The 24,612-nt window shown below is 47.8% G+C and overlaps 1 protein-coding gene across 2 annotated transcripts in view; it reads right to left on the reverse strand.

Annotated features, from left to right (window-relative positions):
- The window catches only part of TRIM28 (tripartite motif containing 28), a 108,372-nt gene that overhangs the window by 36,182 nt on the left and 47,578 nt on the right, over nt 1-24,612 (reverse strand). For both annotated transcript variants that reach the window (XM_063943326.1, XM_063943325.1), the window contains exons 4-5: nt 8,404-8,536; nt 8,173-8,289 (exon numbers count right to left, since the gene is read on the reverse strand). In XM_063943326.1, the coding sequence (XP_063799396.1) occupies nt 8,173-8,289; nt 8,404-8,536 (250 nt within the window). The remainder of the gene's footprint in view (nt 1-8,172; nt 8,290-8,403; nt 8,537-24,612) is intronic.

Here is a 24,612-nt window from a genome sequence, read left to right on the forward strand (position 1 = left end):
TAACGGGCGTTTTTTGAGCCCCTGATGGTCTTTGAGACGCCTGGGCAGGCGCGGGCTGAGAAGCCGGCTGTCCCACAGCTGTTACGTCATCCAGCCTTTTATGTAAGGAGTTGACATTGTCGGTTAATACCTTCCACCTATCCATCCACTCTGGTGTCGGCCCCACAGGGGGCGACATCCCATTTATCGGCATCTGCTCCGCCTCCACATAAGCCTCCTCATCCAACATGTCGACATAGCCGTACCGACACCGCCCACACAGGGAATGCTCTGACTGAGGACAGGACCCCACACAGCCCTTTGGGGAGACAGAGAGAGAGTATGCCAGCACACACCAGAGCGCTATATAATGTAGGGATAAACACTATCACTGAGTGAATTTCCCCCAATAGCTGCTTGTATAAACAATATTGCGCCCAAATTTAGTGCCCCCCCTCTCTTTAACCCTTTGAGCCTGAAAACTACAGGGGAGAGCCTGGGGAGCGGTCTTCCAGCTACACTGTGAAGAGAAAATGGCGCCAGTGTGCCGAGGGAGATCGCTCCGCCCCTTTTTCGCTGACTTTTCTCCCGCTTTTTTATGGATTCTGGCAGGGGTAATTATCACATATATAGCCTCTGGGGCTATATATTGTGATTATTTTGCCAGCCAAGGTGTTTTTATTGCTGCTCAGGGCGCGGCGCAGAGCGCCGCCCCCCCCCCCCCCCCCCCCAGCGCCCTGCACCCTCAGTGACCGGAGTGTGAAGTGTGTATGAGGAGCAATGGCGCACAGCTGCAGTGCTGTGCGCTACCTTGGTGAAGACTGAAGTCTTCTGCCGCCGATTTTTCGGACCATCTTCATGCTTCTGGCTCTGTAAGGGGGACGGCGGCGCGGCTCCGGGAACGAACACCAAGGATGGGTCCTGCGGTCGATCCCTCTGGAGCTAATGGTGTCCAGTAGCCTAAGAAGCCCAAGCTAGCTGCAAGCAGGTAGGTTCGCTTCTTCTCCCCTTAGTCCATCGTTGCAGTGAGCCTGTTGCCAGCAGGTCTCACTGTAAAATAAAAAAACCTAACATACTTTCTTTCTAGGAGCTCAGGAGAGCCCCTAGTGTGCATCCAGCTCGGCCGGGCACAGAAATCTAACTGAGGTCTGGAGGAGGGGCATAGAGGGAGGAGCCAGTGCACACAAGATAGTACCTAATCTTTCTTTTAGAGTGCCCAGTCTCCTGCGGAGCCCGTCTATTCCCCATGGTCCTTATGGAGTTCCCAGCATCCACTAGGACGTCAGAGAAATCCCAGTTAAAGTTGGTGTTCTCACTACAGCATGCAAGATTATTGGAACACATCATGCTGAATTTTTTCTTTGTGCTGTGACTGGGTTATGGTCATATAAAGAAATAAACAAACATCCAGGGTGAGCAAGAGAACCCATCTATGAAGGGGACTAACTGTACCTACTTGCACAAAGCATTACTCCATGCAGGAAGGGCACCAACATGAGGACTAAAGACCTTCAATACCACTTATCAGGAAACAGTCCCACCGTTCAAAGTGTGGCAGCAGGGCCAACTATCCATGCTGGTAGTACAGAGCATCCTCACCAGTAACCAAAGCTGATTTGAAATAATCACTAGGCAGACTAAGGCTAAATGTGCACTGCTACCAGAGATACCTGCATTAGAACTCTGATATGCTAGAGAAGCAGTTTAAAGAGCCCATTAATTTGTTCAAGTTTGAGTTGCAAGGATTTAACACCTAACTGACCCTACAAGTAGAAGACCTTGATAACTGGTGGAGATTTACACATTAGGAAAGTACTACATTTGAGAACTTCTTGTTGAAGCTATTTAAGCAACTGCTTTAAGATGAAGGTGCAGAATATTATTACAGCGTGGACCTGGGAAACTACCCAAGAATTTGACTAATCAGGGTCTAAGTGACGCACTCAATCAATTTACAGCTGTTAGATAGAAACCAGGGGCAGACGTCCTCTCAGTGTATGTCAACACAGAACACATAACACTCACATTCAGGAGGAAAGCAGACAATATTAACACAGATTGGAGCTCCATCTCTGACTCTTTGTTCGGAATGAAAACCATTTCCCAAGAAAACGGGCTCATCGATTTTTAAATCATTAGTCACAGGACTGTGGAAGGAAACCATCCATGCCCTTAACCCCAATGGCAGGAAGTCACCATTAGATGCTCTCTATACGTTACAGCTTTAATGAATTAAATGAGATCTACTCCTCAAAGTTGTCACATTTACACAATGACCAAGATCTTAAACTGATCCGAACATAACCCAGATGTCAGTTCTTCATGACCCCAGATAGAGGAAACTTCCCCCAGTGTTTCCACCCCAATATTGAGAATCCTATTGCGCCACCTAGGGTGGCAGGGAGCCACACACCTACCGATTTACTGGGCAGAACAAAACTGCTCCAAAAAACCATATGTGAACGTACTGATCAAAAAAAAAAAAAAAAATAAGAATTTACTTACCGATAATTCTATTTCTCGGAGTCCGTAGTGGATGCTGGGGTTCCTGAAAGGACCATGGGGAATAGCGGCTCCGCAGGAGACAGGGCACAAAAAAGTAAAGCTTTACTAGGTCAGGTGGTGTGCACTGGCTCCTCCCCCTATGACCCTCCTCCAGACTCCAGTTAGGTACTGTGCCCGGACGAGCATACACAATAAGGGAGGCATTTTGAATCCCGGGTAAGACTCATACCAGCCACACCAATCACACCGTACAACTTGTGATCTAAACCCAGTTAACAGTATGACAACAGAAAGGGCCTCTTAAAGATGGCTCCTTAACAATAACCCGAATTAGTTAACAATAACTATGTACAAGTATTGCAGATAATCCGCACTTGGGATGGGCGCCCAGCATCCACTACGGACTCCGAGAAATAGAATTATCGGTAAGTAAATTCTTATTTTCTCTATCGTCCTAAGTGGATGCTGGGGTTCCTGAAAGGACCATGGGGATTATACCAAAGCTCCCAAACGGGCGGGAGAGTGCGGATGACTCTGCAGCACCGAATGAGAGAACTCCAGGTCCTCCTTTGCCAGGGTATCAAATTTGTAAAATTTTACAAACGTGTTCTCCCCCGACCACGTAGCTGCTCGGCAGAGTTGTAATGCCGAGACCCCTCGGGCAGCCGCCCAAGATGAGCCCACCTTCCTTGTGGAGTGGGCTTTTACAGTTTTAGGCTGTGGCAGGCCTGCCACAGAATGTGCAAGTTGAATTGTGTTACAAATCCAACGAGCGATCGACTGCTTAGAAGCAGGTGCGCCCAACTTGTTGGGTGCATACAATATAAACAGCGAGTCAGATTTTCTGACTCCAGCCGTCCTTGCAATGTATATTTTTAAGGCTCTGACAACGTCCAACAACTTGGAGTCCTCCAAGTCGCTAGTGGCCGCAGGCACCACAATAGGTTGGTTCAGATGAAATGCTGATACCACTTTAGGGAGAAAATGCGGACGAGTCCGCAGTTCTGCCCTATCCGAATGGAAGATTAGATAAGGACTTTTATAAGATAAAGCCGCCAATTCAGATACTCTCCTGGCAGAGGCCAGGGCTAGTAACATAGTCACTTTCAATGTGAGATATTTCAAATCCACCTTTTTCAATGGTTCAAACCAATGGGATTTGAGGAAATCTAAAACTACATTTAGATCCCACGGTGCCACCGGAGGCACCACAGGAGGCTGTATATGCAGTACTCCCTTGACAAAAGTCTGGACCTCAGGGACAGAGGCCAATTCTTTTTGGAAGAATATTGACAGGGCCGAAATTTGAACCTTAATGGATCCCAATTTGAGACCCATAGATAATCCTGATTGCAGGAAATGTAGGAAACGACCCAGTTGGAATTCCTCCGTCGGAACCCTCCGATCCTCGCACCACGCTACATATTTTCGCCAAATGCGGTGATAATGTTTCACGGTGACTTCCTTCCGTGCCTTAATCAAGGTAGGAATGACTTCTTCTGGAATGCCTTTCCCTTTTAGGATCTGGCGTTCAACCGCCATGCCGTCAAACGCAGCCGCGGTAAGTCTTGAAAAAGACAGGGACCCTGCTGTAGCAGGTCCCTTCTCAGAGGTAGAGGCCACGGTTCGTCCGTGAGCATCTCTTGAAGTTCCGGATACCAAGTCCTTCTCGGCCAATCCGGAACCACTAGTATTGTTCTTACTCTTCTTTGCCGTATGATCTTCAATACCTTTGGTATGAGCGGCAGAGGAGGAAACACATACACTGACTGGTACACCCAAGGAGTTACCAGTGCGTCCACAGCTATTGCCTGTGGATCTCTTGACCTGGCGCAATATTTGTCCAGTTTCTTGTTGAGGCGAGACGCCATCATGTCTACAATTGGTCTTTCCCAACGGTCTATTAACATGTTGAAGACTTCTGGATGTAGACCCCACTCTCCCGGATGAAGATCGTGTCTGCTGAGGAAGTCTGCTTCCCAGTTGTCCACGCCCGGGATGAACACTGCTGACAGTGCTATCACGTGATTCTCCGCCCAGCGAAGAATCTTGGCAGCTTCTGCCATTGCACTCCTGCTTCTTGTGCCGCCCTGCCTGTTTACATGGGCGACCGCCGTGATGTTGTCCGACTGAATCAACACCGGCTTTCCTTGCAGGAGAAGTTCCGCCTGGCTTAGAGCATTGTAGATTGCTCTTAGTTCCAGAATGTTTATGTGAAGAGACTTTTCCAGACTCGTCCATACTCCCTGGAAGTTTCTTCCTTGTGTGACTGCTCCCCCGCCTCTCAGGCTGGCGTCCGTGGTCACCAGGATCCAATCCTGAATGCCGAATCTGCGGCCTTCTAATAGGTGAGCCTTCTGCAACCACCACAGAAGTGACACCCTTGTCTTTGGTGACAGGGTTATTCGCAGGTGCATCTGCAGATGCGACCCTGACCATTTGTCCAACAGATCCCTTTGGAATATTCTTGCATGGAATCTGCCGAATGGAATTGCTTCGTAAGAAGCCACCATTTTTCCCAGGACTCTTGTGCATTGATGTACTGACACTTTTCCTGGTTTTAGGAGGTTCCTGACCAGATCGGATAACTCCTTGGCTTTTTCCTCTGGAAGGAAAACCTTTTTCTGAACCGTGTCCAGAATCATTCCTAGGAACAGCAGACGAGTTGTCGGGATTAAATGGGATTTTGGAATATTCAGAATCCACCCGTGTTGTCTTAGCACCTCTTGAGATAGTGCTAAAGCTGTCTCCAGCTGTTCTCTGGACCTTGCCCTTATTAGGAGATCGTCCAAGTATGGGATAACTAATACGCCTTTTCTTCGAAGAAGAATCATCATCTCGGCCATTACCTTGGTAAAGACCCGAGGCGCCGTGGACAATCCGAACGGCAGCGTCTGAAACTGATAGTGACAGTTTTGAACAATGAACCTGAGGTACCCCTGGTGTGCGGGGTAAATCGGAACGTGTAGATACGCATCCTTGATGTCCAAGGATACCATAAAGTCCCCTTCTTCCAGGTTCGCTATCACTGCTCTGAGTGACTCCATCTTGAACTTGAACTTTTTTATGTAGAGGTTCAAGGACTTCAGATTTAGAATAGGCCTTACCGAGCCATCCGGCTTCGGTACCACAAATAGAGTGGAATAATACCCCTTTCCTTGTTGTAATAGGGGTACTTTGACTATCACCTGCTGAGCGTACAGCTTGTGAATGGCTTCCAACACCCTCTCCCTTTCGGAAGAGACGGTTGGTAAGGCAGACTTCAGGAAACGATGAGGAGGATCCGTCTCTAATTCCAACCTGTACCCCTGAGATATTATCTGCAGGATCCAGGGGTCTACCTGCGAGTGAGCCCACTGCGCGCTGTAATTTTTGAGACGGCCCCCCACTGTCCCCGAGTCCGCTTGAGAGGCCCCAGCGTCATGCTGAGGTTTTTGCAGGAGCCGGGGAGGGCTTCTGTTCCTGGGAAGGAGCTGCCTGTTGGTGTCTCTTCCCTCTTCCTCTGCCTCGTGGCAGGTACGACAAGCCCTTTGCTCTTATTTTTGTAGGAGCGAAAAGGCTGCGGTTGAAAGGTCGGTGCCTTTCTCTGTTGGGGAGTGACTTGAGGTAAAAAAGTGGATTTCCCGGCAGTAGCCGTGGCCACCAAGTCTGATAGACCAACTCCAAATAACTCCTCCCCTTTATACGGCAAAACCTCCATGTGACGTTTTGAATCCGCATCGCCTGTCCACTGTCGTGTCCATAAGGCTCTTCTGGCTGAAATGGACATAGCACTCACCCGAGATGCCAGTGTGCAAATATCCCTCTGTGCATCACGCATATAGATAAATGCATCCTTTATTTGTTCTAACGACAGTAAAACATTGTCCCTATCTAGGGTATCAATATTTTCAATCAGGGATTCTGACCAAACTACTCCAGCACTGCACATCCAGGCAGTTGCTATAGCTGGTCGTAGTATAACACCTGCATGTGTGTATATATTCTTTTGAATAACTTCCATCTTTCTATCTGATGGATCCTTAAGTGCGGCCGTCTCAGGAGAGGGTAACGCCACTTGTTTGGATAAGCGTGTGAGCGCCTTGTCCACCTTAGGGGGTGTTTCCCAGCGCGCCCTAACCTCTGGCGGGAAAGGGTATAATGCCAATAACTTTTTTGAAATTATCAACTTTTTATCATGAGCAACCCACGCTTCATCACACACGTCATTTAATTCTTCTGATTCAGGAAAAACTGTTTGTAGTTTTTTCACACCATACATAATACCCTGTTTTACGGTATCTGTAGTATCAGCTAAATGTAACGTCTCCTTCATTGCCAAAATCATATAACGTGTGGCCCTACTGGAAAATACGTTTGAATTTCTACCGTCGTCACTGGAATCAGTGCCCGTGTCTGGGTCTGTGTCGACCGACTGAGGCAAAGGGCGTTTTACAGCCCCTGACGGTGTTTGAGGCGCCTGGACAGGCATTAATTGATTGTCCGGCCGCCTCATGTCCTCAACTGACTGTTTAAGGGAAGATAAACCATCACGTAATTCCACAAATAAAGGCATCCATTCTGGTGTCGACCCCCTGGGGGGTGACATCTGCATATTTGGCAATTGCTCCGCCTCCACACCAATATCGTCCTCATACATGTCGACACCACGTACCGACACACACCGCAAACTCACAGGGAATGCTCTAATGAAGACAGGACCCACTAGCCCTTTTGGGGAGACAGAGGGAGAGTCTGCCAGCACACACCACAAAGCGCTATATATACAAGGGATATCCTTATATTAAGTGCTCCCTTATAGCTGCTTTAATATATATATATATAGCCATTAATGTGCCCCCCCTCTCTGTTTTACCCTGTTTCTGTAGTGCAGTGCAGGGGAGAGACCTGGGAGCCGTTCTGACCAGCGGAGCTGTGACAGAAAATGGCGCCGTGTGCTGAGGAGATAGGCCCCGCCCCTTTTTCGGCGGGTTCTTCTCCCGCTATTTTTCCAGTCAGGCAGGGGTTAAATATCTCCATATAGCCCCTATGGGCTATATGTGAGGTATTTTTAGCCTTGTATAAGGTTTATATTTGCCTCTCAGAGCGCCCCCCCCCAGCGCTCTGCACCCTCAGTGACTGCCCAGTGAAGTGTGCTGAGAGGAAAATGGCGCACAGCTGCAGTGCTGTGCGCTACCTTATGAAGACTGAGGAGTCTTCAGCCGCCGGTTTCCGGACCTCTTCACGCTTCAGCATCTGCAAGGGGGTCGGCGGCGCGGCTCCGGGACCGGACTCCACGGCTGGGCCTGTGTTCGATCCCTCTGGAGCTAATGGTGTCCAGTAGCCAAGCAGCAAATCCACTCTGCATGCAGGTGAGTTTACTACTTTCCCCCTAAGTCCCACGTTGCAGTGATCCTGTTGCCAGCAGGACTCACTGTAAAGAAAAAAACCTAAACTAAACTTTCTCTAAGCAGCTCTTTAGGAGAGCCACCTAGATTGCACCCTTCTCGTTCGGGCACAAAATCTAACTGGAGTCTGGAGGAGGGTCATAGGGGGAGGAGCCAGTGCACACCACCTGACCTAGTAAAGCTTTACTTTTTTGTGCCCTGTCTCCTGCGGAGCCGCTATTCCCCATGGTCCTTTCAGGAACCCCAGCATCCACTTAGGACGATAGAGAAAGAAGGATTCCAGAACAGGACATCTACTTACGAAGATCGGACATCCTTTGTAGATTTCTGCAGGGTAGTGTGTTTTTCTCCAAGCCGCTTCACTAGAGCAGACAGGATTTTACGCTGGTTTTTGACAGCATCCTCCAAAAACTGATACCTAGAATATTTCCATGAGAAACAAGTTGGGAATTAGCTTGATTAGAAAAAAAAAAAAAGCAGATTTAACACAGAACAGGTTAGACAAATCCAGAAGTAGCTTTATTGTACTTACTGATGGTCCTTGTGTCCCTGTAGTTGGCAGTCACGACAGGTCAGAGTGTCACAAGTATCACAGAAGAGCATTAGAGGCTCCTGTTTATGAACTGGACAGAAGACTGTATGCTCCGTTTCTTTTTTAGATCCACCTAAAAAATAATGTAAGCAGTGTTACAATACTGAAACAACCATTTGCTATGGACATTGCAGTAGTTATGGCTGTAATCACGATGCGTGTTACATTAACTGTGCAAGTAAATACTACAGCAGGGAGTACATAGCACATATGCTATGCTAAGGGTGTGCAATGGAAACTACTCATTTACAAGATGTGCACAAATCGGCCCTTTAAGCTTGCTTGTTCGTTCTTGCGGCAAAACACAAGTGAAATTCTCAACCTTGCACCCTTGTTTAAGCCAACTAAGCTATACGCAGACCTTGTAGCAAGCTACTGATAATGGAACATTTTGCAAAAAGAAAAACAGGAGTGGAGTGAAGACTGGTCATTCAACAAGACTGAGGGAGAAGAAGTTATCAATAAGAGAATAATGACTCGTACACACTGGCTGATATATAATCGGGCGTTCTATCGAACGACAGATATATCGCAGGTCTGTCGGCCACTGTGTACGGGCGATATGCCTGAACTCTGTTGGACAGACATATTAGCTGTTCATGAGAAGAGGGGATGTCTCCTGCTGCTAATAGGCGCCCAGACGGAGCAACAATTCAATGGCTCCATTTTAAACAATTGGGGGGGGGGGGGGGAAGGAGGAATAAAGTTGCCAGTGGGGAAAAAATAAAAATAAAATAAAAAAATAAAATACACAACCCTGTGGCGCAGGGTTTTGCTATTCAGTTATGGGACAGAAAATAGGATGCAGTGATTTCTACAGTTAAATCTACAGAGATCACTGCATCTTGCTCACACCTCCAGAGCAAGTCAGAATTTTTTTCTTACATTTTTTCTTTTAGGAGAAGTCAAGGACTTTCTCTGGGACCCCAGCAGTAATCCAGTATCGGGCACGAGGTATGCAAGGTTTATTTACCCTGGTAACCTCACTCCCAATTGAATTACCCACTCAAAACAGAATAGAGGAAACCAACACATTAGGGGGATGTCAACTAAAGTGAAATATAAAAAGGTTGGCAGACCCCAGATAAGGAGATTTATGGTAGACTTACCATTGTTAAATTTTTCTGCGAGGTACACTGGGTTCCACAGGGAATACATTGGGGCAGAGATGGATCTTAATCCAGGCACCAACAGGTTAAAGCTTTAGCTGTCACAAGATGCATTGGGGTCTCCTCTATAACCCCACCTCCAGACACTGAGCTCAGTTTCGTTAACCAGTCCAATGCAGGAGCAGGTAAAAGTAGGCAGATCAGATATTAGTCACATAGAACCACATTCTCACGAGGATAAAGGCGCTGGGGGGTTTGCCAGAATCAGCAAATCGTCCAGATATGGCAGGATCCAAACTCCCTTGCAACGGAGATGAGTCGTCATGCTGGCCATAACCTTGGTGAAGATCCGAGGGACCATGGCCAGTCCAAACGGCAGAGCCTGGAATTGATAGTGAGGGTTGCCGATCGCAGATATTGCCGATGCGATATGGCAATAGGCATATGCAGGTAAGCATCTCTTATATCCAGGGAAACCATATAGCCTCCAGGTTCCATTGCCAGTACAATTGAGCACAGTGTTTCCATTCGGAACTTGGACACTCTCAAAAAATAGGATTTGGGTACTTACCAGGTAAATCCTTTTCTTTGAATCCATAGGGGGCACTGGAGTACTCTTGGGATATGGACGGTGTTAGCAAGGACTGGGCACTGAATATTCAAATTTCAGTAACTCTCCTCCCCTCCATACTCCCAGAATACCTCAGTGTTTTTTCCTGAGGCGAACAGGATAGAGAGGATGAACAATGGAGAATTACCTATAACATTATAACACAACGGACAACAATAAAGTTGACACATAACGTAACTGACAACTAACCAGTTGACACCATAACCGATAAAATCGGTGAGAATGTGTTACCATAAGATCCACTGAACTTACCACAACCAGGTAAAACTGCTCTGGGTGGGCGTCCAGTGCCCCCTATGGATTCAAAGAAAAGGATTTACCTGGTAAGTACCAAAATCCTATTTTCTTTTTCATCCACTAGGGGTCACTGGAGTACTCTTGGGACGTACCAAAGCTTCCCCTGTGGGCGGGAGAGCTGTTTGGCACCTGTAACACTAAGCGGCCAAAGCTATATGCTGATGCCGCAAACGTATCAAACTTGTAAAAGCGCATAAACGTGTGCACTGATGAGCATGTAGCCGCACGGCAAAGCTGCGTTGTAGAAGCCGCACGGCAAAGCTGCGTCGTAGAAGCTCCACGACCAGCTGCACATGAAGTTCCCACAGAACGTGTGGAATGAGCTGTTACTGATGTAGGCGGCTGTAACCTAGCATGAAGGTAAGCCTGACGTATGGTCAGTTTCATCCATCTGGATAAGGTCTGCTTAGAAGCAGGCCAACCCATCTTGGCAGCATGATAGAGAACAAACAACGTATCCGTCTTACGAACTGTAGACGTTTGGGATACCTAAACGCGTAATGCGCGTACCACATCCAAAGTTCCCGAATTACCTGTTCACACAGAAACTACCATTGGTTGATTTATGTGAAAAAGAGGACACTACCCATGGCAATAAAACGGAATTCGTCCGAAGTTCCGCTCTGTCATCATGAAACCCCAAAAATGGTGGCTTGCATGACAAGGCACCCAAATCTGAAACACGCCTTGCCGAAGCTTAGGCTAGAAGAAAAATTGTTTTCCAAGTGAGAAACTTAATATCCACTTGCTGTAAGGGTTCAAAATATGACAACTGTAAGAAATCTAAAACCAGATTCAAGTCCCATGGCGCTGTAGGTGGAATGAATGGAGGCTGTACTCGGAGGACACCTTGCAGAAAGGCGTGTACAGACGGCAATAGAGCCAATCGTCTTTGAAAGTAAATTGACAAAGCAGAGACCTGCACCTTTAGTGTAGATAAACGCAGTCCTCCATCTAACCCCGTCTGTAGAAATAACAAAAGACGGGATAAGTTGAAAGATGATGTCGGAAACTTCCGAGCTTCACACCAACCTATATAGGCACGCCAAATTCTGTAATAATGAGCTGCCGTAACTGGCTTCCTAGCACGTAACATGGTTGGTATAACCGATTCTGGAATGCCCTCTCTTCTTAAGAGGGCGGTCTCCACAGCCACCCCGTCAAACGCAGCCGCGCTAAATCGGGGTAAAGGAACGGACCCTGTTGTAACAAGTCCGGACGTAGTGGGAGCGGCCAAGGATAGTCTGCGAGTAATCCGCGGAGTTCCGAGAACCAAGCTCTCCGAGGCCAATGAGGCGCCACTAGTATGACTGTGGCGGACTCTTGATCCGTTTTAGCAACCGAGGGAGCAGCGGAAACGGTGGAAACAGCTACACGAGGCTGTACGGCCACGCGATTGTGAGAGCATCCACCACCACTGCCTTTGGATCTTCTTGTCCTGAACACATACTGGGGCGTTTGGTGATTGTGGCGAGATGCCATCAGGTCCACTTGAGGGTAACCCCACCTTTGGACCAACATGTGAAACCCTTCTGGATTTAATGCCCATTTTCCTGGATGAAAATCCCGACGACTGAGATAATCCGCCTCCCAGTTGTCCACTCCCGGAATGAACACTGCCGACAATATCACTTGGTGATGCTCGGGCCAAATGAGGATTCGAGCTACTTCCCGCATTGCCATGTGGCTTCTCGTTCCTCTTTGTTTGTTAATGTACGCGACCGCCGTCGCGTTGTCTGACTGCACCTGGACAGTCTGAGACCGGAGCATGTACACTACTTGTCGTAGCCCATTGTAAATTACGTGGAGTTCCAGGACATTTAGAGACAGCAATCTTTCGTGATCTGCCCAGAGACCCTGGAGCTGACAATTTTGAACCACAGCTCCCCAACCTCTGAGACTCGCGTCCGTCGTTAGAGTTATCCAATTCCAGGCGTTGAACCGTTTCCCTGCGGTTAGATTGTGTACTTTGAGCCACCAGAGTAGAGATACTCTGGTCCGTGGCGACAACCTCACCCTGTGGTGAATCTGCAGATGCGAGCCCGACCACTGTGCGAGCACATCCAGTTGAAAAGGACGAGAGTGAAATCTTCCGACCTAAAGCGCTTCGAAAGCCACCACCATTGTGCCTAAGAGGCGCATGCACAAATGTACCGTGACTGTGCGTGGCTTGAGCACTAATTGTACCAGATGACGAATAATCTGTACTTTCTGTTCTTGTAGGTAAATTCTTTGATTTACCGTATCGAGAATCATACCTAGGAATTGAAGTCGTTGAGACGGAATTAGATGTGATTTCTTGAAGTTGACAATCCAACCGTGCTGAACTAGTACATTGTACGTTAACAACGCATGTTGGAGGAGCATCTGTTGAGACGGAGCTTTGATGAGCAGATCATCCAAGTACGGAACTATTATCACTCCCAAGGATCTGAGATGAGCTATCATCACAGACATCACTTTGGTGAATACCCGAGTCACCGACGAGAGGCCAAACGGTAGAGCCTGAAACTGGTAATGGTTCTGCCGTATCGCAAAACGCAAGAACCTCTGATGAGGTGGCCAAATCGGAATGTGTAAGTACGCATCCTTGACATCCAGCGCAATCCTGAATTCCTGTGGCTCTAAACCTGCAATTACTGACCGCAGAGATTCCAACTTGAATCTGTAGTAAGTGACGTACTGAATGAGACCCTGTAAGTTCAATATTGGCCTGACCGAGCCATCCGGCTTTAGTGGCACAAACAGACTGGAATAATAACCCTGACCTTGTTGGTGTACAGGGACCGGAATCAAAACTGCGGAATCCAGCAGAGACTGAATGGCAATTTGCAGAACCGCCCTCTTGTCGTCCGACACAGGCAGTCCTGTCTTGAAAAACCGCAGTGGCGAGAGACAGTCTAACTGTATTTTGTAACCTTTTTACATTAAATTGCGGATCCACCCATCTGTGGATGTCTGGAACCACGCCAAATGGAACGTCTGAAGGCGTGCCCCCACAACTGGAGATCCGAGATGGCTGGGAACCCGTCATGCCACTGGCTTGTTGATGGTCTTAGCGTCCCGACGACGGTTAGTGGTTTGTTGAAACCACGTCCTCTACCACGTCTACCATGTGTGGTTGTTCCTGTACCACGGCCTTGATAGGGCTGAGGTCTAAAGGATTGGAACGCTGGTTCAGAGTATTACCGTCTAGGTACCTCAGAAATCCATATGTCCACTTCAGGACCAAACAATTTCCTCGCCAGCGTAACGCTTCTATACCTCGTTTAACCTCTGCCTCCGTCTGCCAAGAACGCAGCCAGAGGGCACGTCGTGCCGCATGATCATCTTTCTGTAGACTGACCTGAGCTGTGTTCCACGCAACTATAGCCTTATTCTCCCAAATTCCCCCTAAAGTAGGTCTAAGCAACACCCCCGCTGCTGTATACATTGACTTTAGTATAGCTTCTAGCTTACACTCTGACGGGTCTTTAAGCGTAGTAGCAGATGGAATGGGTAACTGAAAGTTTTGACACCAGCGAATCCACAGCCGGTGGATTTTCCCATTCATAGACTCTGGTTTATTAAGAGAATCTGAATAAGGAAAACACACTGAAGATCTGTTTAGCAAATAACACTTCATTTGAAATAGGTTCTTCAGTCTGTACAATCTAGAACCTGACGTACTGCCCTGATGAGATCATCACTGGCGGGGCTAATAGTACCCTCACTATCTGACTACTGGCACACCTCACCCTCATTCTTCTTGCAATATGAGGTATGGCATTGAATCGTCATAACTATTTTTCGGAATAGAGCTAGACTTTTGTGCAAAGTGCTGGACGACTCCTGAGCCCCTACTGGTATCTCAGGAGGCATTGTCCTAGCCTCAGATCTCGCCGTCTCACGTTCCTTACCTGCCGTGGCCATTTTTGATTGTAAACCCGACATAACATCCTCCAGCCTTGGTATGGAGGCTGAGGGGAAGGGAACGTATTTGTTGTATTTACAAACATTGTGTCACACACGCACAGACGTTGCAGTTAAGCTGCCTTTGAGTTAGCATTAGCCTGACTCATTATGTACAGATACAGACAAGTAGACAAAGATAACAAGTCCCACGACTTAGTAAATGTTATTAAAGTGTATATAAGCCTGAAGTGCAGTGCACATGGGCTACACTACATGAAACCTGATCTGTGCAAAATTCCTAGTAACACCCATGCTCCATCCGATGGCAGAGTGTAGTAGGACAGCAACTTCCTGAAAAAAGCAGGAAGTAGAGTCAAAATGGCATCCTGCCATGTGCTTAATATATACAAAAATATATATACCTCCATCCAGTATCTACACATATTAATTATATATATATATCCAAATACAGAAGCATATATACCCATTTAAAGCTATATGCAATATAGGCTTAAAAGCCTGAACGTGTGCTGCTGCATTAAAATGCAGCTTAGTTTATAGGGCCTCTCGCTTCAATGCGAGCGCAATCCTCCCCTCTCCCGCGCGACCTCCCCTCACAGACAGACCGCGGCAGCAAGCACTGTCCGCGGTCAGTCTCCCCCGTCTCCTCCCCCTGCAGACAGAGCAGCGCCAGCCGCCGTTCGCGGCCCGGAGCTCTGAAACGGGAGGAAGGGGAAGAGCAGTGGCGCAGGGAGCCGAGCGGTGGGGAGCGCCTAGCTGCGGCTGCTAATACAATCAGTCCGGGGCTGGGTAGTGGCGGCAACAGGCATGATGCTGTGACGGGCTCTCTGGCTCCCCTCTGCGCCGGATTGTTACACTGGCGGTTGCGGGCGCTATGGAGCCTGTGACAAGAGGCAGGCAGCAGATGGCGGTGCGCAGTACCACACACGGCGGGGCGGCAGCGGGAGCTGACCGCCCCGGGCATAAATACCTGCGATCCAGTGCTCCTGGACTCTGACGGGGCTTCTCCAACAAGTTCCGTCCAGTCCTTTCTGCAGCCTCAGCTGTTGTTAGCTGAGCTGCTTGTGGCTGTGAGGGGGCTCCTTTGTGAGGCCCGACACGCCAAGAGCTGCACGCAGCAGCGTCTATAATCCCGTACCCAGAGCTTTTGTGTAAGCTGGGAAAGTCTCTCCCATAGAGATGATCGGGTGCCGGGAAGCGGGCGGACAGACGGAGCGCAGCAGCAGAAGAAGCAGGAGCGGAGCAGTGGTAAGTTGTTTTTGTGTGCGTTTGTAAGGGGCGACGGGGGCACAGCAACAGGGGGCAAAGAAAGAGGGGGCACAACTACTGGGGGCAAAGAAAGGGGGCACAACTACTGGGGGCAATGAAAGAGGGGGCACAACTACTGGGGGCAATGAAAGAGGGCATAACTACTGGGGCAATGAAAGAAGGGGCACAACTACTGGGGCAAAGAAGGGGCATAACTACTGGGGGCAAAGAAGGGGCATAACTACTGTCAAAGTCAGAAAAATATCACGCTGCACATTGCCATATATGCACCTCATGCGTGTGCCCGCTGCTCGTGCACAGACCCTCCCGTGCGTGCGCACACTCGCCGTCACGGGCGCACGGTGCGCATTTACGGTAGAGTTTGTGCGCATCTAGCATGCGACACGATCGCTACATATCTAATCAAAATAATGTATTTTATAAGTTAATATTCCCCTGAGTTCAGCAAAGTATGGTATATTTAAAATGGCTCTTTGACCTTAGAGATTCCCCAAACAATAGCTTTCATGTTGGGAGGGCTTCACATGTTCTTATGCATAGTTAAGCACAGGAATAGTAATTGAAGATTAATTGTATTCCGAATAAATTACACCTAAGACCAGTCAGTTTCTTTCCCGCAGACGGAATACAATAGCCTTTAATTACACTAAGCTTTAAGATTCAATGAAGAGGGCTGGCACTTTGTTTACGAATGGGGCTGGGTTTGTCTCCAGAAGAATGATTGCTGAGATGTCATTGTCTCAACTGAAAGTGGATAGTGAGACAGTATTCGCCAAACAATAGCTTCCCACAAGACAGGAATTTGTTAGTCATCACCCAACGTTTTGCATAACCAAGATCACATATCCAGCTCAGCTCACTGATACAGCTAGCCCACATGCTGTGAAAGACACACTTCCTGTGGATCACACCCCCCCACAGCTGGAACGCAGGTATGATATATCCACTGGAAATCACAGGGCTCACTCACTCAGGACCAACCTAGCACCCAGAAGCATGGCTGGCTCATCACCAGGACTGATCTTACGAAGGCTAAGTATTGTATACACATGGCTTAATGGCATAGAATAGTTTAAATATGTATTTGTGGTAAAGTAGTTGTGAAATGATTGGCATAGAATAGTTAGTTTGGAGATACAAATGGCTTAAGGTTAATGATGCTTGTGCAGTTATGTGATTGTTGTATGGTTGTGATGATACTCTATGAAATCTGTAATGAATTGGAACAGTAGACAATCTGTAGCATAGCATCTCTGGTATACATTTATGGATGGTGATTTATAACAGATTATAGTAGTTTTACATGATGCATCTTGCTGAAGGTTAGAAGTCAAAACATACTTCCTTTTGTTACTGTAGTCATGTGCTTGTAGCAATAGCAGGCTGATACTTGTGGGTACCTGGTAATCTGGCCTTGTGATGGCTCATATGGACAGCATGAGATATGTGGTGCTGATTCTGGAAGGATAGCATAGTCAGCATACCATATGCTCTGGTTATGGAGATACTGTGTTGGCTTGAAATTGTGAAAGGTGATTTAGATGGTTTGGAATTGTAAAATCAGCACATATGCATTTATTGAAGCTTAGACATTTTGGAATATAGTGGAGTCTTATGTTTTCTGCTATGTGATTATGATGTAGCAAAGAATGCCATGTGTTTGGACTTGCAAATCTAAAATGGCTGCTGGCATTCCCTTTTGAACCATATGTTACAGACTTTGGAATCATGGGAGTTTTTCCCAAAATGGAGTCTAGCTTCTGTCCCATGCGGTACTGTAGGGACCATTGTGTTGTTGCTGTGTGTTGTGTATATAGGGACAGCCAGCCTGGGTGAGCTCAAGTTTCTCAACACAAAGGTTCTCAGCATTGACTAACTGCGCAGCGATCATTCTCACATGTGTAAATTCTCTGCAACCATATTTATCTCCTATTTTGTTGTAAGCCATTCTCTCTCTCCTTCCCCCTTAAATGTAATTGTGTCTTTGTTGTATTTTAACGTGTAGTAACTCGGTTAGGTATTTTATGTTATTTTGGTAGTGTATAACTTGTATTGTGTATTCTTTTGCAATTGAACGTTCATTCTCTCCCTTAAAGGTGTTAGAACCTTAGACCGGTATTTGAGTGTTTAATATATTGCTAAATGGTTCTCAGAGCGTCACAGACGCTCATACAGCTTTTAAGCTAACAAGGTTACACTGCATTACATCTACACATTATCACTGCACAAAGGTTTACAGTATAAGTACATTCCTTAAGGTATAGTTATTAAAGTTTAATTCTGTAAGTATCTGCGACGCCTGTGTTCACACCCTGTGCACAGCGTCTGCTACGCTAAGGGCGTACCCTTGCGGTACTTTTTGCGCCAATTGCGTACTGTGTCTCCTAACCTTTTAGAGTGTTTTAAATAGGATAAATATATAGGCTTTAACACTACTGGGGGCAAAGAAGGGGCATAACTACTGGGGGCAAAGCAACGGGGGCATGTTTTTATCTGTCACTGTGGGGGGATATCTGTCACTGGGGGTATATGTGGCACTGGGGGCACAACCCTACCAACAAGCATTACCCCCTGGCAACAAGCATAACACCTACCGCATGAAACCCCTGGCAACGAGCATGACACCCTGAGCATAAAAACCCCCCCTGGCACCGTGCATTTCCCACCCTAGGCTTATACTGGAGTCCGTAATTTTTCCCAGTTTTTTGTGGTAAAATTAGGTGCCTCGGCTTATATTCGGGTCGACTTATACTCGAGTATATACGGTAACTCTGCAGGGGAAGGATATCGAGCTAATGCCCGTTGTAGACGGGGGAATGTCTTCCCTGGATTAGACCAGGTGTCTTGTCTGATGTACACTTAATGGTCAGATTGTGGTAACAGTTATTTACCCTCTGATGTGTGAGCATATCAGTTTGTTTAACCACAGTAGGGAAATCCTATCAGTGATTTGTAGGATTTGTTTCCCAGTAACTACAAAGGCAGTGGTATCATTTAGCAATGAAAAATCCTTGTCAGAAACACCTAATATAGGAACTGACAGGACAGCATGATTCCCCATTCTTCAGATAAAATATCAGAAAGATTATTGGATATGGGGCAGCCCGCTTAGATGACCCAGAGACATGGAATAGGGTTTTGCCTGACCAAGGAATGAGTCATACGCTACAACCTGTAAGGTAAAGTTATCCCGCCCAAAGCAGAGTAACCATGGGGACATCAGTGACTAATGTTACAGGTGGTCCCATATGGGGCGTAAAGCGCTCAACTAGAGTACCCAGTAGGTTTGATAACGTAGCCCAGGTTGGCTCCAGATTGATTACAGGAGCTGTGGACTGACTGGGAGATGTATGAGACATAGCAGATAGACCATCACACAAAACTTTCCCCTCACGTAAATCAGTTGCGCATGCTATGCAGTGGAGATGCGATCCGGACCATTTGTCCAACAGATCTAGCCGGAAGGGCCTTGCGAGAAACCTTCCATACTGTAGCGTCTTGTAGGCGGCTACCATCTTCACCCGAAGGCGAATGCCGAGATACACCGAAATCCGGGCTGGAGTAAAGACATCCTGCACCATGGACTGTATTACCAATGGCTTTTCCAATGGAAGGAATACCTTCTGTGCCTCCGTATCCAGTATTATCCTCACGAACGGAAGCCTCCGCGTTGGTTTCAGGTGATATTGATAGGTTCAGAATCTACCCGTGATGCTTGAGTAGTCGAGTTGAGAGGGCAATGTTGTCCAACAACCTCTCCCTGGATGGTGCCTTGATCAGCAGGTCGTACAGGTACGGATATTTCTCCTCCTGTTTGCGGAGGAGAAATATCATCTCTGCCATTACCTTGGTGAACACCCTTGGTGCTGTGGAGAGGCCAAATGGTAGGGACTGGAACTGGTAGTTACAGTCCAGTAAAGCAAACCTTCGATAAACCTGATGAGGCGGTCAGATAGGAATATGAAAGTATGCATCCTTGATAACCAGAGACACTAGGAATTCCCCCTCCTCCAGACCTGAGATCACCGCTCTCAGAGACTCCAGGTTGGAACAATAATCTTTGTTCTGCAGCTGAGGTGGAACTGGAACAATGACCAGAGTCTGTACCAGTTTTTGAATTGCATCCTGTAAAATTATACTTGCCTCTTGAGAAGCTGGTAAGCCTGATTTGAAGGATCTGTGAGGTGGGAGTTCCTTAAAGTCCAGCCTATAACCCTGGGTGATAAGCTCTATGACCCAGGGATCCTGGCATGATGTCACCCATATGTGACTGAAATCTCTTAACCAGGCTCCCACCGTCATGCTGAAGGCTTAGAGGAAGCAGAGTGGCTTTTTGAAAAGGACTTCATATCACACAAGTGACATATATTTACATTTATTATATTGGTAGCACCTTCGATCTATCCTCATATTGTATGTTTTAGATTGTTTGTGATGTTATTTTGGGCAGATCTATATAAAGGATTTAGATTGGGCTGACAACTTTGCACCAGAATTCACACTGTTTTCTTCCAGAGGGAAAATGGTGCTGGTGAGCCGCTGGATCCACTCAGTGAAGCCCCGCCTCCTTAATGGTACGTGGGCTTTTTTTTTTTTTTTTTAAATACTTGCTGAGGTTATCTTTTTGCTTTCCAGTAGGTTAGAACACCTGTAAGCTATATTGCCAGTGTGGGTATTCAGTTGTAGCTTCAGCTCGCCCCTCACAGCGGAACACACATAACCTGCATGCCTCTGAAGCCTGTCAGCGCTGTGCTCCTACCCTCATGCCGCCATTACCGCCGGCGACCCGCTAACCGGGATGCCGGCTTCCTACTCACCACTCTGCTCACTTCTGGCTCTGTTAGGGGTGGCGGCGTGCTGTGGGAGGGTACGCTCGCCGTGGTGGGGCTTGCGAACGTTCCCTCAGGAGCTCAGTGTGCCGTCAGCGGGGAACGGGACCATTAACCCTGTAGGAGGTTGGGCCGTCCTCCACCTGCAAGTCCCATGAAGCAGGCAGGCTGGTGCCAACCAGACCTGCCTGAAAATATCAAACGAAAAATTAAATGCAGAAAACTCTTCAGGAGCTTCCCTAAGCGTGACCGGCTCCTCCGGGCACATTTTCTAAACAGTCTGAAAGGAAGGGCATAGAGGGAGTAGCCAGCGCACACTAATTTCTTAAGTGCCCAAGGCTCCTACCTAGTGGACCTGTCTATACACCATGGTACTAATGTGGACCCCAGTATTCTCTAGGACGCAAGAGTAAATAAGATTTTAAACCTACCGGTAAATCTTTTTCTCCTAGTCCGTAGAGGATGCTGGGGACTCCGTAAGGACCATGGGGTATAGACAGGCTCCGCAGGAGACATGGGTACTATAAAGAACTTTAGAATGGGTGTGCACTGGCTCCTCCCTATGCCCCTCCTCCAGACCTCAGTTAGAGAACTGTGCCCAGAGGAGACTGACAGTACGAGGAAAGGATTTTGGTAATCCAAGGGCAAGATTCATACCAGCCCACACCATCCACACCGTATAACATGGAATATACGCAACCAGTTAACAGTATGCAACAAACAGTATCAGGCAAAGACTGATTTCAACTGTAACATAACCCTTATGTAAGCAACAACTATATACAAGCCTTGCAGAAAATAGTCCGCACTGGGACGGGCGCCCTGCATCCTCTACGGACTAGGAGAAAAAGATTTACCGGTAGGTTTAAAATCTTATTTTCTTACGTCCTAGAGGATGGGGACTCCGTAAGGACCATGGGGTTTATACCAAAGCTCCAGACCGGGCAGGAGACTGCGGACAACTCTGCAGCACCGACTGAGCAAATGCAAGGTCCTCATCAGCCAGGGTATCAAACTTATAGAACTTTGCAAAAGTGTTTGAACCTGACCAGGTAGCTGCTCGGCAAAGCTGTAAAGCCGAGACGCCTCGGGCAGCCGCCCAAGAAGAGCCCACCTTCCTAGTGGAATGGGCCTTTACCGAAATTGGTAATGGCAATCCTGCCGTAGAATGAGCCTGCTGAATCGTGTTACAGATCCAGCGAGCAATAGTCTGCTTCGAAGCAGGAGCGCCAACGTTGTTGGCTGCATACAGGACAAACAGTGCTTCTGTTTTCCTAACCCGAGCCGTCCTGGCTACATAGATTTTTAAGGCCCTGACTACATCCAGGGACTTGAGTCCTCCAAGTCACCTGTAGCCACAGGCACCTCAATAGGTTGGTTCATATGAAATGATGAAACCACCTTGGGCAAAAATTGAGGACGAGTCCTTAACTCTGCTCTATCCACATGGAAAATCAGATAGGGGCTCTTGTGAGACAAGGCTGCCAATTCGGACACCCGCCTCGTAGATGCCAAGGCCAACAACATGACCACCTTCCAAGTGAGAAATTTTAATTCAACCGTCTGAAGCGGTTCAAACCAGTGAGATTTTAGGAACCGTAATACCACGTTAAGGTCCTATGGTGCCACTGGGGGCACAAAAGGAGGCTGGATATGCAGCACTCCCTTTATAAAAAGTCTGGACTTCTGGGAGAGAAGCCAATTCCTTCTGAAAGAATATAGATAGGGCCGAAATTTGTACCTTAATGGAGCCTAACTTCAGGCCCATATTCACTCCTGTCTGTAGAAAGTGGAGAAAACGGCCCAGATGGAAATCCTCAGTAGAAGCATTCTTGGCATCACACCAAGAAACATAACTTTCTCCAGATACGGTGATAATGTTTCGCCGTCACCTCCTTCCTAGCCTTTATCGGCGTAGGGATGACTTCTTCCGGAATACCTTTCCCAGCTAGGATTCGGTGTTCAACCGCCATTGCCGTCAAACGTAACCGCGGTAAGTCTTGGAACACGCAGGGCCCCTGCTGTAACAGGTCCTCCCTGAGAGGAAGAAGCCACGGATCTTCTGTGAGCATTTCCTGAAGATCTGAGTACCAGGCCCTTCAAGGCCAATCTGGAACAATCAGTATTGTCTGCACTCTTTGTCTTATGATTCTCAATATTTTTTAGATGAGAGGAAGAGGAGGGAACACATAGACCGACTGAAACACTCATGGTGTCACCAGGGCGTCCACAGCTACTGCCTGATGGTCCCTTGACCTGGCACAATACCTCTGAAGCTTCTTGTTGAGGCGTGACGCCATCAGGTCTATTTGAGTAATTCCCCAAAGACTTGTTATCTCTGCAAAAACATTCTTGATGAAGTCCCCACTCTCCTGGATGGAGATCGTGCCTGCTGAGGAAGTCTGCTTCCCAGATGTCCACTGCCGGAATGAAGACTGCTGACAGAGCGCTTACGTGATTTTCCGCCCAGCGAAGAATCCTGGTGGCTTCCGCCATTGCCACTCTGCTCCTTGTCCCGCCTTGGCGGTTTACATGAGTCACGGCTGTGACGTTGTCCGATTGAATCAGAACCGGTAGGTCGGGAAGATTCTCCGCTTGTCGTAGGCCGTTGTATATGGCCCTTAATTCCAGTATGTTGATGTGTAGACAAGCCTCCTGGCTTGACCATAGTCCCTGAAAATTTCTTCCTTGTGTGACTGCTCCCCATCCTCAGAGGCTCGCGTCCGTGGTCAGCAGAACCCAGTCCTGAATGCCGAACCTGCGACCCTCTAGAAGGTGAGCACTCTGCAGCCACCACAGGAGAGACACCCTGGCCCTGGGGGACAGGCTTATTTTCTGATGTATTTGTAGATGGGACCCGGACCACTTGACCAGAAGGTCCCACTGAAATGTCCTCGCATGAAACCTGCCGAAGGGGATGGCCTTGTAGGCTGCCACCATTTTCCCCAGAACTCGAGTGCATTGATGAACACACACTGTTTTTGGTTTTAGCATGTCTCTGACCATGTTCTGGAGTTCCTGGGCTTTTTCTATTGGGAGAAAAACCCTCTTCTGTTCCGTGTCCAGAATCATGCCTAGGAATGATAGTCGAGTCGTTGGAATCAATTGTGATTTTGGCAGATTTAGAATCCAACCGTGCTGTTGTAGCACTCTCAGGGAGAGCGACACGCTTTTCAGCAATTGATCTCTCGATCTCACTTTTATCAGGAGCTTGCCCAAGTACGGGATAATTGTGACTCCCTGCCTGCGCAGGAGCACCATCATCTCCGCCATCACCTTGGTGAAAATCCTCTGGGCCGTGGAAAGCCCAAACGGCAACGTCTGAAACTGGTAATGACAGTCCTGTACAACGAATCTCAGGTACTCCTGATGAGGAGGATATATGGGAACATGAAGGTATGCATCTATTATGTCTAGTGACACCATAAAATCCCCCCCTTCCAGACTGGAGATCACTGCCCAGAGCGATTCCATCTTGAATTTGAACTTTTTCAAGTACCGGTTTAGGGATTTTAGATTTAAAATGGGTCTGACCGAGCCATCCGGCTTCGGGACCACGAACAGGGTTGAATAGTACCCTTTCCCCTGTTGGACTAGGGAAACCTTGATAATCACGTACTGTTGACACAGCTTTTGAATTGCAGCCAACACTACTGCCCTCTCTGGGGGAGAAGCTGGCAAGGCCGACTTGAAAAATCGGCGAGGGGGCACCTCTTCGAATTCCAGTTTGTAGCCTTGGGATACAATTTCCTTCACCCAAGGATCCATGTCTGACAGAACCCAGACCTGGCTGAAGAGTCGAAGACGTGCCCCCACCGGTGCGGACTCCCTCAGTGGAGCCCCAGCGTCATGCGGTTGATTTAGTAGAAGCCGGGGAGGACTTCTGTTCCTGGGAACTAGCCGAAGCAGGCGTTCTTTTCCCTCTACCCTTACCTCTGGTGAGGAAGGATGAGCCCCGACCTCTTCTGGACTTATGCGACCGAAAGGACTGCATCTGATATTGTGGAGTTTTCTTTTGCTGTGGGGGAACAAAAGGCAAAAAAGTAGATTTACCCGCGGTAGCTGTGGAAACCAGGTCCGCAAGACCTTCCCCAAATAA

The sequence above is a fragment of the Pseudophryne corroboree genome, chromosome 10 (assembly GCF_028390025.1).
Source record: "Pseudophryne corroboree isolate aPseCor3 chromosome 10, aPseCor3.hap2, whole genome shotgun sequence".
In the NCBI taxonomy this organism is placed as follows: domain Eukaryota; kingdom Metazoa; phylum Chordata; class Amphibia; order Anura; family Myobatrachidae; genus Pseudophryne; species Pseudophryne corroboree.